The 13,652-nt window shown below is 48.6% G+C and overlaps 1 protein-coding gene across 1 annotated transcript in view; it reads left to right on the plus strand.

The window, feature by feature from the left end:
• Positions 1 to 13,652, plus strand: part of IFT27 (intraflagellar transport 27) — a 112,023-nt gene that overhangs the window by 81,753 nt on the left and 16,618 nt on the right. The window contains exon 4 of the mRNA XM_077452261.1: positions 7,496 to 7,555. Coding sequence (XP_077308387.1) covers positions 7,496 to 7,555 — 60 coding nt within the window. The remainder of the gene's footprint in view (positions 1 to 7,495; positions 7,556 to 13,652) is intronic.

A 13,652-nucleotide genomic window follows, 5' to 3' on the forward strand; every position in this document is an offset into this window, starting at 1 on the left:
GAGACCATCCTGATTGCATTACGGAGGAGGAGAGGGAGACAGGTGGAGGAGGAGAGAAGCAGCCATCGTCATCGTTTCTGGAAGCATCCTATTATATCCCAGAGTCTCTTTTCGAGGTACTTTTCAAATTTGCATACCCAACTACGCATGCATCCAGAAAGTTTTTTTCAACTTCTCGGATGTTCATTTCTTCATTTGATGACCTGCTGGAGAGGCTCAGACCAAGGCTGGCAAGAATGAACACTTGGGTGCAAACAAGTGTGTATCCGGAGGAGCGGCTGCTTGTGACAATCGGGTATTTTACATTTTTGTTATCCTGAAAGCCAAGGTAATGCCCGTGTCATTTGCAAGTCGGCTTTTGGACATCGCCTACATGAAAGATGCCTTCACATTTCACCCAGCAGGCCTCTACATTGTACAGAAGAACCCAGTCCAGTCTCGGTCATGATAGCAGATGAGGCCTTTGGACTGGCAGAAAATCGAATGAGGCCATACAGTGGCTACGGTCATAGCCAGAAACAAAAATTATTCAATTATCGACTCAGCCATGCCCCCCTCCCCCGGTTGTTGAATGTGTCTTCAGCATCTGCACCACAAAGTGGAGAGTACTCCTGTCATGCATGCATCTGGACATTGAAAATACCATTAAAGTGATACTGGCCTGTTGTGTAAATTTCATAACTTTCTGCAGGACAAGGAGAGAGGCACTGTTGAACTGGAGCCACATAATCCAAGTCAACATGTTCAGTTTATGGACTTGCGTTCAACTGCACGTGTTATGACCATCTGCAATTGGTTAATTTATTTTTTTATTTTATTTTTTAAACATTAGTTAATTTTTTCGTATCACCGGAGACAAAAGTACAGGATCAATACGTGTAATATATTTTGTTTATGCATTAACTCTGCTTACTTCCTTTAACCACTTTCAGACCGGACCAATTTGCTGGTCAAAGACCAGACCGCTTTTTGCGATTCGGCACTGGGTCGCTTTAACTGACAATTGCGTGCGACGTGGCTCCCAAACAAAATTGACGTCCTTTTTTTCCCACAAATAGAGCTTTCTTTTGGTGGTATTTGATCACCCCTGCGGTTTTTATTTTTTGCGCTATAAACAAAAATAGAGCGACAATTTTGAAAAAAATTCATTATTTTTTACTTTTTGTTATAATATCCCGCAAAAATATATAAAAAAAACATTTTTTTTCCCTCAGTTTAGGCCGATACGTATTCTTCTACATATTTTTGGTAAAAAAAATCGCAATAAGCGATTATTGATTGGTTTGCGCAAAAGTTATAGCGTTTACAAAATAGGGATAGTTTTATAGCATTTTTATTAATAATTTTTTATTATTTTTTTTTTTACTAGTAATGGTGGCGATCAGCGATTTTTATTGTGACTGCGACATTGTGGGGGACCCATCGGACATTTTTGACACATTTTTGGGACCATTGTCATTTATACAGTAATCACTGCTATATAAATGCAGTGATTCCTGTGTAAATGACACTGGCAGTGAAGGGGTTAACCAGTGGGTGGCAGTGTAGGGGTTAAGTGTTCCTAGGGGCATGTTACTAACTGTGGGGGGGTTGGGCTTTCATTTAGTGAACACTGATCTCTGCTCCAATCACATGGAGCAGAGATCAGCGTCACTAGTTGCTAGGCAGAATGGAGAAATGTTGTTTACAATGGCACTTCTCCATTCGGCCGCTCCATGAGACAATCGCGGGGATGCCCTCGGCGATCGAGTCCGCGGGTCCCGCGACCGGACTCACGGGGGTCCCGACCAGAGCGGCAGGGCGGCAAATTTAAAGGGACGTACATGTACGCCCATTTGCCTGCCCGTGCCATTCTGTCGACGTACATCGTCGTGCGCTGGTCGGCAAGTGGTTAACAAAAGTTTTTTCTTTGAATACATTTTTTTCTAAGGTGCCTTTTTGTCTTTTTATTTCTCTTGTGGCTCTTGGCACTAAGTAAAAAAAAATACAATTGGCTTCTTCCAGTGAATCCCCCCCCCCATGTGCGAGGCAAGTGTATACAGTTTCCTTTGGAGTCTGCATACATTTACCCCACACAGAGGAAAACTTGTCCTTTTACTATAATGTACAATACACATTAAGATGTACTTGTTAACCCCCACGCTGAAGTAAAAATTGACCAGTGCTGTAGTGCATCATAGCAACTAAAAGATAAAATTGGATACAACACGACAACATTATCTGTTCAATACAAAAAACATGAAATTGAATAGGACTTTGTGCCTTCTAGGTTATATTAAACACCAACTCAGTGAATGTGAAATTACATACAGTTTTATTTTATATCGAAAGACATTAAAACCATATATGTTATAAACATATTCACACATGTGACGGCCATGGTAGTATATCTTTAGGCCTTAGGATTCCATATATTGGCCAGTGCATTTCACAGGCTGCCCGCTTCATCAGGGCCTTGAATCCTCTAAAGTCTAGAAGGTACTGTAATTGATTGCAAACATTCATTAGGACATTTATACATTTTATTATTGCAGTGTTATCTTGTGATTAAAGGACATATTTGAATATTATTTTAAATTCATAATGTAGTATTTTACATTCATTTATGATTTTAAAGTATGCAGATGGTATATCCAACGTAGGTATCCTAAACAGAGGAATTAATAAATTATTTTATACTAAACTAAATGTTTGTGAATATTATAGTTACCTGTATAATCAATGTGTGAGACACTGTTATCACCTAGTCAGCCAAGTCCATGGGGAACACAACTCAATCCTCTAAAGTCCATCAATATTTGCAGATATTGTCAGATGTATAAATCTGTATATTGGCATACCAAGTTCAAAAGAGGAACATGATGTTTAGATTAAGTTGAATAGTGTAAGGGAAGCAAATGGGGAAACAAGAGGGTGGGAAAGGAGGGGTAAGGGGATGGGGGGGGGGGGGAGAATTGGGAGGGGATGGAAAAAAGGGTGCGATCGGAGGATGAAAAGGGAAGAGGGGGCCAAAGAGAAAGGAGGGAAGCTTGACACGGCTAAACACTGTAATCAGAGTTAACATGCATTTAGGAGCGTCAAGCATTTTTACAGCTCTCATGCTGGTCTTCTGAACACGCTGGCCATTGTTTTTTTTTTTTACAGCTTCTAAACGCCTATTCCACTAATAGCTTCTAAAAGCCAGAATGTGAATGGACACATAGCATAACATGGAGCGTTTTGAAGCTGCAAGCAAAAAAAGAAAAAAAGCCTGACGCTCCTAAAAGCATCAGTAAAAATGCCCTGTGTGCATGAGGACTTTTTACCTTTATTTTCACCTGGTGACATGGCCAGTAACACACTTCCTGTCAGTGTCTCCACCCTGGAGGAGCAAAGGAGACACCATTGGGTAACGGCATTGTCATTCGGTGAGATAGTAGCCTTATTCCGCGTACACACGTAGCGGACTATCCGGCGGACTTTCCGAACGGGCTACTTTCCCACACACGCCACTTTTTCAGCGGACTTATACTGCGTACTAAGTCCGCCGGACTACCCGCCGTACTTTTGAAATGAACGGATTCGCCCACACACGCGGAGGAAAGTCCGCTCATTTTGAGCGCGTCTCCAGGTAGGCGGGGCCCGCAAAGGATGCGTCGCTGGCCCCGCCACCTGGTATGGACTTAAAGAGGAACCCCAACGACGAAAAAATCGGAGTGGGGGTCCCCCCAGGTCCACATCAGACCCTTGTCCGAGCACACTACCCAGCCGGCCAGGAAAGAAGGGGATGAGCGAGCGCCCCCCCCCCCCCCTCCTGAGCTGTACCCCCCACCCCAAAGCGCCTTGTCCCCATGTTGATGAGGACAAGGGCCTTTTCCCGACAACCCTGGCCGTTGGTTGTCGGGGTCTGTGGGCGGGGGGCTTATCGGAATCCGGGAGCCCCCTTTAATAAGGGGGCCCCCGGATACCGGCCCCCCCACCCTATGTGAATGAGTATGGGGTACAATGTACCCCTACCCATTCACCTGTAAAATAAAGTACACAAGGGTTAAAATAGTTTATTGCACAGCTCCGGGGGTCTTCTCGCCGGACTCCTCCTCCATCTTCTTCTAGCTCTTTTGCTAGCGGAGGAGCCCGGCTTTCTTCCTCACCGCCACCCTCTTCTTCTGACTTCGGGGGTCTTGTCCCCCTCTTCGGTTCTTCTGCTGGGCCACCGCGCCTTCTTCTAGCTCTTTTACAGGCGGTGGCCCAGTCTTCTGTCGCCGCTTTCGCAATCTTCTGTTCTCTTCAGATGTTGCCTCGTCGCTCTCTCTGCTCACAATGACGGGGACAAGGCACGCAGCGACTTATATAGGGACATCCACGGATGATGTCCCCGCCTATTATGATGTCACATAAGTCTGGGACTGTGACACCATAATGGGCGGGGACATCATCCGGTGATGTCCCTATATAAGTCGCCACGCGTCGTGTCGGTGCCATTGTGAGCGGAGGATGCGACAAGGCAACATCTGAAGAGAAGAACAGAAGACTGCGAAAGCGGCGACGACAGAAGACCGGCCACCGCCTGTAAAAGAGCTAGAAGAAGGCATGGTGGCCCAGCAGAAGAAGAAGAACCGAAGAGGGGGACAAGACCCCCAAAGTCGGAAGAAGAGGGCGCCGACGAGGAAGAAAGCCGGATTCCGATAAGCCCCCCGCCCGCAGACCCCGACAACCAACGGCCAGGGTTGTCGGGAAGAGGCCCTTGTCCTCATCAACACGGGACAAGGTGCTTTGGGTTGGTGGGGGCCGAGCGCCCCCCCCCTCCCCAAGGCACCCCCCATGTTGAGGGCACGCGGCCTGGTATGGCTCAGGAGGGGGGGGGGGGCGCTCGCTCGTCCACCCTTTCCTGGCTGGCCGGGTAGCATGCTCAGACAAGGGTCTGATGTGGACCTGGGGTTCCCCTTTAAGTCCATACCAGGTGGCGGGGCCAGTGACGCATCCTTCGCGGGCCCCGCCTACCTGGAGACGTGCTCAATATGAGCGGACTTTTCTCCAGGCGGGAAAAGTCCGTTCATTTACAAAAGTACGGCGGACTGGCATACGCACGACCGGATTGTCCGCCAAAATGCAAGTCCGGCGGGAAGATTGGAGTGCAAAACTACTTTCTAAGTCCGCCGTACTTTCGGGTAAAAAAAAGTCCGCCGGAGGCTACACACGGGGGGATTGTCCGGCGGACTTGAGTTTGCCGGACTTTTCCACCCGATTGTTTGATTGTGTGTACGCGGCATTAGATGCAGAAGCAAGTTTAGATGGACTTGACTAACAAATTAAAACAGAACATCACTCTAAAAGGGGAAATTTCACTTGATGCCATCCACTCACTCCTCTTCTAATTATGGCACTTTTTTGGGAAGGTCGGAGAGCAGGGGTACCCGAGGTAGCTGCTCCCACCTCCAGTCAGATTTCTGCTGCAATCCTCCGGAAGTTCTCACCTCCCCCTGTAGTCACCTGGGACATGTCACGGGTCCCAGAAGACTGTGGCACTATAAAAAAAAAATGCAGCGCGGCTTTCACTTGCGCAGTGAGCAGTTGCTATGAAGCTGCAAGGATTCACAGCCAACTACCCACAGTAAACATACGAGCACTGGTGTCATAAACAGGTGTGCCCAGAAATATGTGGTCTGCCACAGAGAATACCATACACAAGTAAAGTATAAAATACTATAATTTATTTAAAAATAAGTAAGTAAAGGTAAATGCACCTCCAATTTACCAAAACTGTGTAAATCAAACCAGATAACCAAACAAATAGTGACACCCAATGAACAACTGCCCAAACCAAGTACATACAGGAAAACAGGATCAGCGAAGCATGGTTATAACAGAGCCAGGGTCATACATGGGAGGTCAAGCAGATGGAGCTGGGAACAAGACAGGACAAAGAGAGGGTAACTGAAGACAGGGCGAACAGGTAGGAAGGGATCAGACTGCAGGCTCGGGGATAGGGTCCAGGATCAGGATGCAGGAATGCCGGTCAGGAGCACATGGAGACAAACACCAAGGCAGGAAGGAAGAGCATAGGTAGGGCTTAAATACCCATCCTGCAACAAGCATCAGGTGATGACTGATTACATGAGATGATCTGAGCTTCTTGCTGCTGAGGGACACTGTCAGGTCACCTTGAGGCCAGGTGACAGGTGCACACTGTAGGGTTGGGGATGCACCGCAAGGCTGTGGGCCCTACGGCTGACGGCTGCAGACGGGGGACAGATCCCACTGGGGTAAGAGCGTAAGATTCCCCGGGGCGCGGAGTCTAAGAGCCAGCTGGTGTTCACCAGAGCTTCGAGTGGTGAAGATGGTCTTGGCTGCAACTGGCTCCAGGTCGCGACCCCCAGGGTCCCCCAGCTCACACCCACAGTAGGTAACAGGAGGATAGGGATGGTGAGGGACAAAGCCAAGGTCGGGGCCACAAGCAGAACAGAATAGTCGGGTACACGCCAATAGGTCAGGGTCACAGGCAAGCAGGGATGGTCAGAACACGCCAAGGTCGGTAACGGAAATCGGAAGCAGAGCACACGACAGGAAACAGGAAGCTAATACACAAAGGTTGATCAGCAGGATAGGCTAGCAGTGCAAAGGTTAATATAGTGTAGTCTGATAGGGGCTAGGGTGGAGCCATTCCAGAGGAAGGAAATAAAAGCAGTCAGGTGAAGCTCGGCTGGTCTCTAGAAATGAACACATGCAGACAGGTAAGGAGAACAACTCTAATGCATAACCATGACAGACACCCACTGGTGGACACCGGAACTGCACCCTGTAGATCTGGGAGCCACAGTGCTACCAGCAGGTGAACCCTTTCCTGACAGCTGGGGACCTGAAGAAGTTTAGGGTGAACATGGCGCTGGACCCCTGGACAGATTAGTGTCCGTTTTAATAAAAGTCAGCTGTTACAGTATTTTTATCAGACTTACTGTGGGCCTTCTTGGTTAAACCAGTCCTATACATGTCATAACTGTATGGCCGCTGGGTATGTCGCAATCCACTGCAGCATCATTTGCTACATACAGTAAGCAGTGTCGTCTTCCGGAGGGGTAGGAGCAACTTTTTCTGCTCCATCATTCAGAAGCCGCCTTGTAATTTGTCAATGAATATTAGGCAGACTCAGATTGGGAGAGGTGGAAAGGAGGATCAAATGGTGTCACAATCTCCACATCAGCCAATCTGAACCTGCCTAATATTCATTGACAAAAATAAAAAGCGGCAGTTTGAGTGGTGGAGGAACGAGCACAAGCAATGCTCTTTTGTTCCTGTCTGCAGAGGGAAGTTCCTCCTACCCCTCTGGTAGAAGACCCTACTGTATGTAGTGAATGTCCAAACTACTGTAGGAGTGTCTGTCAGGTCCAAAATCTGTTGCAGTATGGGCAAATGTGTCATGGATGTTTACAATGCTTAGTTAATGCTCTGCAAGGCTATAAAATGGCAAATAAGGTTATTTTACATAACCAAGTATACTATTCTTTTGTCTTACTTCTAGGAACTCTTTCTGTGTGACTCTCCTGGAAAGGCAATGTTTTTTGAGATGACAGAAGTGTTGGTAAGTGTTTTTTTTTTTTTTTCTCCTTTTCATCGTTAATAAAAATGAAAGATGGATGACAAAAATTAGTCTTAGTAGTAGATAGTATTGTACGTGTAGGATCTAGAGCAGGGATGCTCAACCTGTGGCTCTCCAGCTGTTGTGAAACTACAAGTCCCATCATGCCTCTGCTTTTGGGAGTCATACATGTACTTTTCAGCCTTGCCATGCCTCATGGGACTTGTAGTTCCGCAACAGCTGGAGAGCCACAGGTTGAGCACCCCTGATCTAGAGCAACTTTTGCATATCTCCCACTTCAGGGAGAACCTGAACTGTGGTGCACGTAGTGTGCTGCTGAAAAAAGGGTGTGGTCACATTTTGATGAATATTAGGTGTGGCCTAATGGTCTGATTAGAAATCACACATCAACACCACCTGGGAATTATCCCATAATAAATTCACCCATTGCATATACTGTTCCTCCTCTCTGTACACACTGCCCCCTTCCCTCTGAACATCACAGCCTGGATCTTCGGAACATCGGGATGGTAGTTATGTGATTGATGTGTGGGATCACAGGTGATGTGAACACAAGAAGAAACAATGTCGCAGATCTCAGTTCCTAATTACCTGGTTTGAGCCTCTTCTCTAAAGTTTCATAGGATTGAGAAATTTGATTGCTTCATGAAAAGAATAGTTATGTAATAAGCTGGACCATTAATAACATAACTATGGTCTAAATAAGAAGAGGTTGCATGAAAGAGGTACCGACTATGCTTACTGCAATAAATAAGCTTACAAGTGGCTTTCCAACTTTCTATTCTCTTTTCTTTTTTTTCTTTTTTGTCATATTTGTACATACAAGCACTGCTATTAGGGCCCCTGTTCAAAGTTTTTTTTTTTGTCATGTGCTTTCAACACATTGGGGAAGATTTACTAAAACTGGAGCACTCAAAATTTTGTAATTCTCAAATTTGGTTTCCAGCATTTTGTGGCCTCAAAGAACTTTTGGAGGGAAGAAGCCTCCAACCGAACATCCAGGTCTTACTGGGGACCAGCAGCCTAAGTGTGCACACAGCCTTTATAATCATAGGCTTGGGCATAGCTCAGAACTCCCATTAGGAGACTGGTGTGCTCCCCTCAGGAGACAGTACTCCATGCTGGAGTCAAGAGGTTCCTTGTCTAAAAGATTGGGAGAGTCGAAATGGCTGAGCAATTCTAGAGGACTGAGAGAACCTAGAGGAATGGGAGAGTCCTAGGGGCTGTGAGATAGGTGCATGAACACTGAGGGGTTGTGCAAGATGTTCTGTGGAACCCTACCAGAGGCCTGGAACCGAAGCCTAAGCAGGAGTAAGCCTGTGCACTGATGGTGAAAACCCCTGTGTGGGACAACCTGATGTAAGGAACTTTTGTTTTATTTAAAAACATGTTTTTTTATGATGTTTTTATTTGTTTTATTAAAAAAATAAATAAAAGTGAGCCATCAAGACCTGAAAATGCACTTCCTGATTGGCGTGAGCTCACTAACAAGCTCTACACAATTGAGTTAGATTCCCATTATCAGACCAGGTAATATGGTCCCCACAGAAGCCAAATCTTCCTATCAACATTTTGGAACTGAGAGCCATAAGACTGACTCCTCCCACCCTGGACCCCTCTCCTACACAGTCACCCATTAGGGTGCAGTCAGACAACACCACAGCTGTGGCCTGCATAAACCACCAGAAGTTAGGCAGCCAAGAACAAAGCTAGCCTGATTATCTCCTAGGTGTCAAGCCATATTCCAACACTCTCTGCTATTTACATACTGGGAGTGGAAAATTTACATGCTAACTTCCTGAGCCAGCAAAGTCTGGTCTCAGAGGAGTGGACCTTCCACCCCAAGATCTTCCTGATGGGAAACACCAAATATGTGGACATCATGGTCTTCAGATTCAACAAGTTTTTGGTCAGGCCCAGGGATCCTTTGGCTTTCGCAGTGGATGCCCTGGTGATCTCTTGTTCTCAGTTCAGACTGGTATATGCATTCCCTTCAGTGAATATTCTCCCTCAACTAATCTAAGGCCGCGTACACACGCGCGGACTGTTTGCCCAACCTTGTTCGTCAAACAGTTTCGGCAAACAGTCCGCTCAAAATTTGCATGAGCGGACTTGCCCACACACGAGCGGACTGTTTGACGAACAAGGTTGGGCAAACAGTTCGCTCAACTTTTGAAATGAACGGACTCGCCCACGTAAGGAGGAGGCAAATCCGCCCATTTCGAGCGCGTGTACAGGTAGGCGGGGCCCGCGAAGGAGACGTCGCGGGCTCCGCCGCCTGGAATGGGCTTAAAGGGGAACCCCAACGCCGAAAAAAATCGGCGTGGGGGTTCCCCCCAAGTCCACACCAGACCCTTGTCCGAGCACGCTACCCGGCCGGCCAGGAAAGGGGGGCGAGCGAGCGCGCCCCCCCTCCTGAGCCGTACCAGGCCGCGTGCCCTCAACATGGGGGGTGCCTTGGGGAAGGGGGGGCCGCGCGGCCCCCCCACCCCAAAGCACCTTGTCCCCATGTTGATGAGGACAAGGGCCTCTTCCCGACAACCCTGGCCGTTGGTTGTCGGGGTCTGCGGGCGGGGGGCTTATCGGAATCCGGGAGCCCCCTTTAAGAAGGGGGCCCCCGGATACCGGCCCCCCACCCTATGTGAATGAGTATGGGGTACAATGTACCCCTACCCATTCACCTGTGAAATAAAAGTACAAAAAAAAACACAACACATGGAAAAAATATTTTATTGCACAGCTCCGGGGGTCTTCCGTCTTCGGGGGTCTTCTCGCCGGACTCCTCCGCTATGTGTGTGTAGCTCTTTTACTAGCGGAGGAGTCCGGCTTTCTTCCTCCCCGCCGCCGGCCTCTTCTCCCGACTTCGGGGGTCTTGTCCCCCTCTTCGGTTCTTCTGCCGGGCCACCGCGCCTGGTCCGGTGGCCCGGTCTTCTGTCGCCGTCTTCCGTTCTTCTGTCGCCGCCTTCGGTTCTTCTGCCGGGCCACCGCGCCTTCTTGTAGCTCTTTTACAGGCGGTGGCCCGGTCTTCTGTCGCCGCCGCCGCCGCCTTCCGTTCTTGTTCTTCTTCTTGTTCTTCTTCTTCTTCTCCTGGAGATGTTGACTCGACGAGCTCTCCGGCCGGAATGCCAGGGACACGCTCGGCTGCCACTTATATAGTGACAATGGGGCGGTGTCACATGGTATATGTCACATGGGTTGGTCACATGGTGACCCCGCCCCCTTACGATGTCATAGTCCCCATGTGACATCAACCCATGTGACCAACCCATGTGACATATACCATGTGACACCGCCCCATTGTCACTATATAAGTGGCAGCGGAGCGTGTCCCTGGCATTCCGGCCGGAGAGCTCGTCGAGTCAACATCTCCAGGAGAACAAGAAGAAGAACAAGAAGAAGAACAAGAACGGAAGGCGGCGGCGGCGACAGAAGACCGGGCCACCGCCTGTAAAAGAGCTACAAGAAGGCGCGGTGGCCCGGCAGAAGAACCGAAGGCGGCGACAGAAGAACGGAAGACGGCGACAGAAGACCGGGCCACCGGACCAGGCGCGGTGGCCCGGCAGAAGAACCGAAGAGGGGGACAAGACCCCCGAAGTCGGGAGAAGAGGCCGGCGGTGGGGAGGAAGAAAGCCGGACTCCTCCGCTAGTAAAAGAGCTACACACACATAGCGGAGGAGTCCGGCGAGAAGACCCCCGAAGACGGAAGACCCCCGGAGCTGTGCAATAAAATACTTTTTCCATGTGTTGTGTTTTTTTTTGTACTTTTATTTCACAGGTGAATGGGTAGGGGTACATTGTACCCCATACTCATTCACATAGGGTGGGGGGCCGGTATCCGGGGGCCCCCTTCTTAAAGGGGGCTCCCGGATTCCGATAAGCCCCCCGCCCGCAGACCCCGACAACCAACGGCCAGGGTTGTCGGGAAGAGGCCCTTGTCCTCATCAACATGGGGACAAGGTGCTTTGGGGTGGGGGGGCCGCGCGGCCCCCCCTTCCCCAAGGCACCCCCCATGTTGAGGGCACGCGGCCTGGTACGGCTCAGGAGGGGGGGCGCGCTCGCTCGCCCCCCTTTCCTGGCCGGCCGGGTAGCGTGCTCGGACAAGGGTCTGGTGTGGACTTGGGGGGAACCCCCACGCCGATTTTTTTCGGCGTTGGGGTTCCCCTTTAAGCCCATTCCAGGCGGCGGAGCCCGCGACGTCTCCTTCGCGGGCCCCGCCTACCTGTACACGTGCTCGAAATGGGCGGACTTTCCGAGCGGGAACAGTCCGCTCATTTCGAAAGTACAGCGGACAAGCCCACACACGGGCGGACTGTTCGCTCAAACACAGTTTCAGCGGACAGTTTTTCGGAATTTCCGAAAGACTTTGTCCGTCCAACTGTCCGCTGAAACTGTCCGCTGAAAGCCTACACACGAGCGGACTGTCCGCCCAAACACTGTTCAGCGGACAAGGTTGGGCGAACAGTCCGCCCGTGTGTACGCGGCCTTAGGGTAATTTTTAGGCCTACTCACGCTACTCAGCGCTATGTGACTAATAAAGTTAATCAAAAAAATACAACAATCACGTGAATGATGTCAATCAACTCAATGATGCATAAAAAGCAGCCGCTATAAAATTCACATAAATGCATAAACTTATAGTAAAAAGGATAGTCCAAAAGCATAATCTTGTGCACTCCTGTCAGTCGTTAAAGCATGACCGGCATTCATATGTATTTAATCTTATAAGCAACAGTTGGTGATAAAAATTCTGATATTAGGTGGTAGTCTTAGTTGATGTTAATAAGCGTGCACCATACACCAAGACCCACACCGCGTGAGTCACTCCCCTAGGGGTTAAAACTCGCCATCGAGTATATCACAAGCCTTGGAAAGTCAAAGGCATGTCATCCGAATACCAAGGGTTGCAAATCACTCCATGGGTAATTAATCATGTAAAGAAAAGCTCCACATAGCTTTATCCCATTTAGACATTTTATAGTACCTTTGAACTCATGTGGGATATCCCATTGACGGATCTCAAGGGTAAGGTGGCCTTTCTGGTGGCCATTATTTCTCTCAAGGTGTGCCTCCAAGTTGGTGGCTCTTTCTTGCAAGGAGGCCTTTCTTGACTTATATAAAGCAAGGTTGTCCTAAGACCCAGACCTTCCTTGCAGCCCAAAGTTATCCCTTCCTTTCATCTCAATGAGGATATTTTCCTCCCTTTCCAATGTTCTGCTCTGAAACGCACCAAGGAGATCTCACTCTAATACCTGGATGTGGTCAGAGGGGTTAGGGCCTATCTACGTGCAATATCTTTTTTTCAAAAAAACATAATCCCTTTATGCCCTCCCCAGAAAGGAGAATTTAGCTTCCTCTTCCACCATTGCTAGGTGACTCAGGCAACTCATTTCCAGGGTTTACGCCCTCAGGAAACAGGTTCCTCTCTTTCCTATTAGGGCTTATTCCACCAGATCTGTGGATGTTTCTTGGGTTTTTCAGCATCAAGTCTATGTTTTGCAGATTTGCAAATCTGCCACCTGGTCTTCTGTTCATACTTTTTAAAAGTTTTACTGGGTAGATGTTCAGGCCTCTGCTGATGGTTTGGTCGCAAGGTGCTTCAAGCTGTCCTCTGAGTGTTTAAGGTCTGTTGACCCTTTCTTTTGTGGATCTGTTTGCTATTAGAGTTGGCGAAAAGGTTCCCCCTTTATGTTTTCATATTTTTTTTAATAGTTTTTACATTTCTCTCAGCATGTGTCCAGTCGCACTTTTCCCAGTTTCTATTAAATTTGGGTAACAAGCCCCCCCCCCCCCCCCCCCATTATGTCTGGGATGCCAACAAGGAGAGGTAGGCATTTCCGTGCCACTATGAGGGAGCCAGCAGCGTCTATGTACAGAGGCAAAGGTGAACATGGTCTGTCCTCAGGCAGGGCACATTTGTCTCTGTTTTGGTGATGTTTCCCGTGCTACCCAGCCACAGCATGTAGAGGAGGGGGTGGACTGGCTTACTAAATCATCTTCATCCTCTATGACCCAAACTGACCCTAGTGCACAGTCCACTGCAGCTGCCAGAGCAGCTTATTCTGCCTCCTTGTCCACAGCT

The sequence above is a fragment of the Lithobates pipiens genome, unplaced genomic scaffold (assembly GCF_037356315.1).
Source record: "Lithobates pipiens isolate NorthernLeopardFrog02 unplaced genomic scaffold, aLitPip1_a1.2 Scaffold_23, whole genome shotgun sequence".
Classification (NCBI taxonomy): Eukaryota; Metazoa; Chordata; class Amphibia; order Anura; family Ranidae; genus Lithobates; species Lithobates pipiens.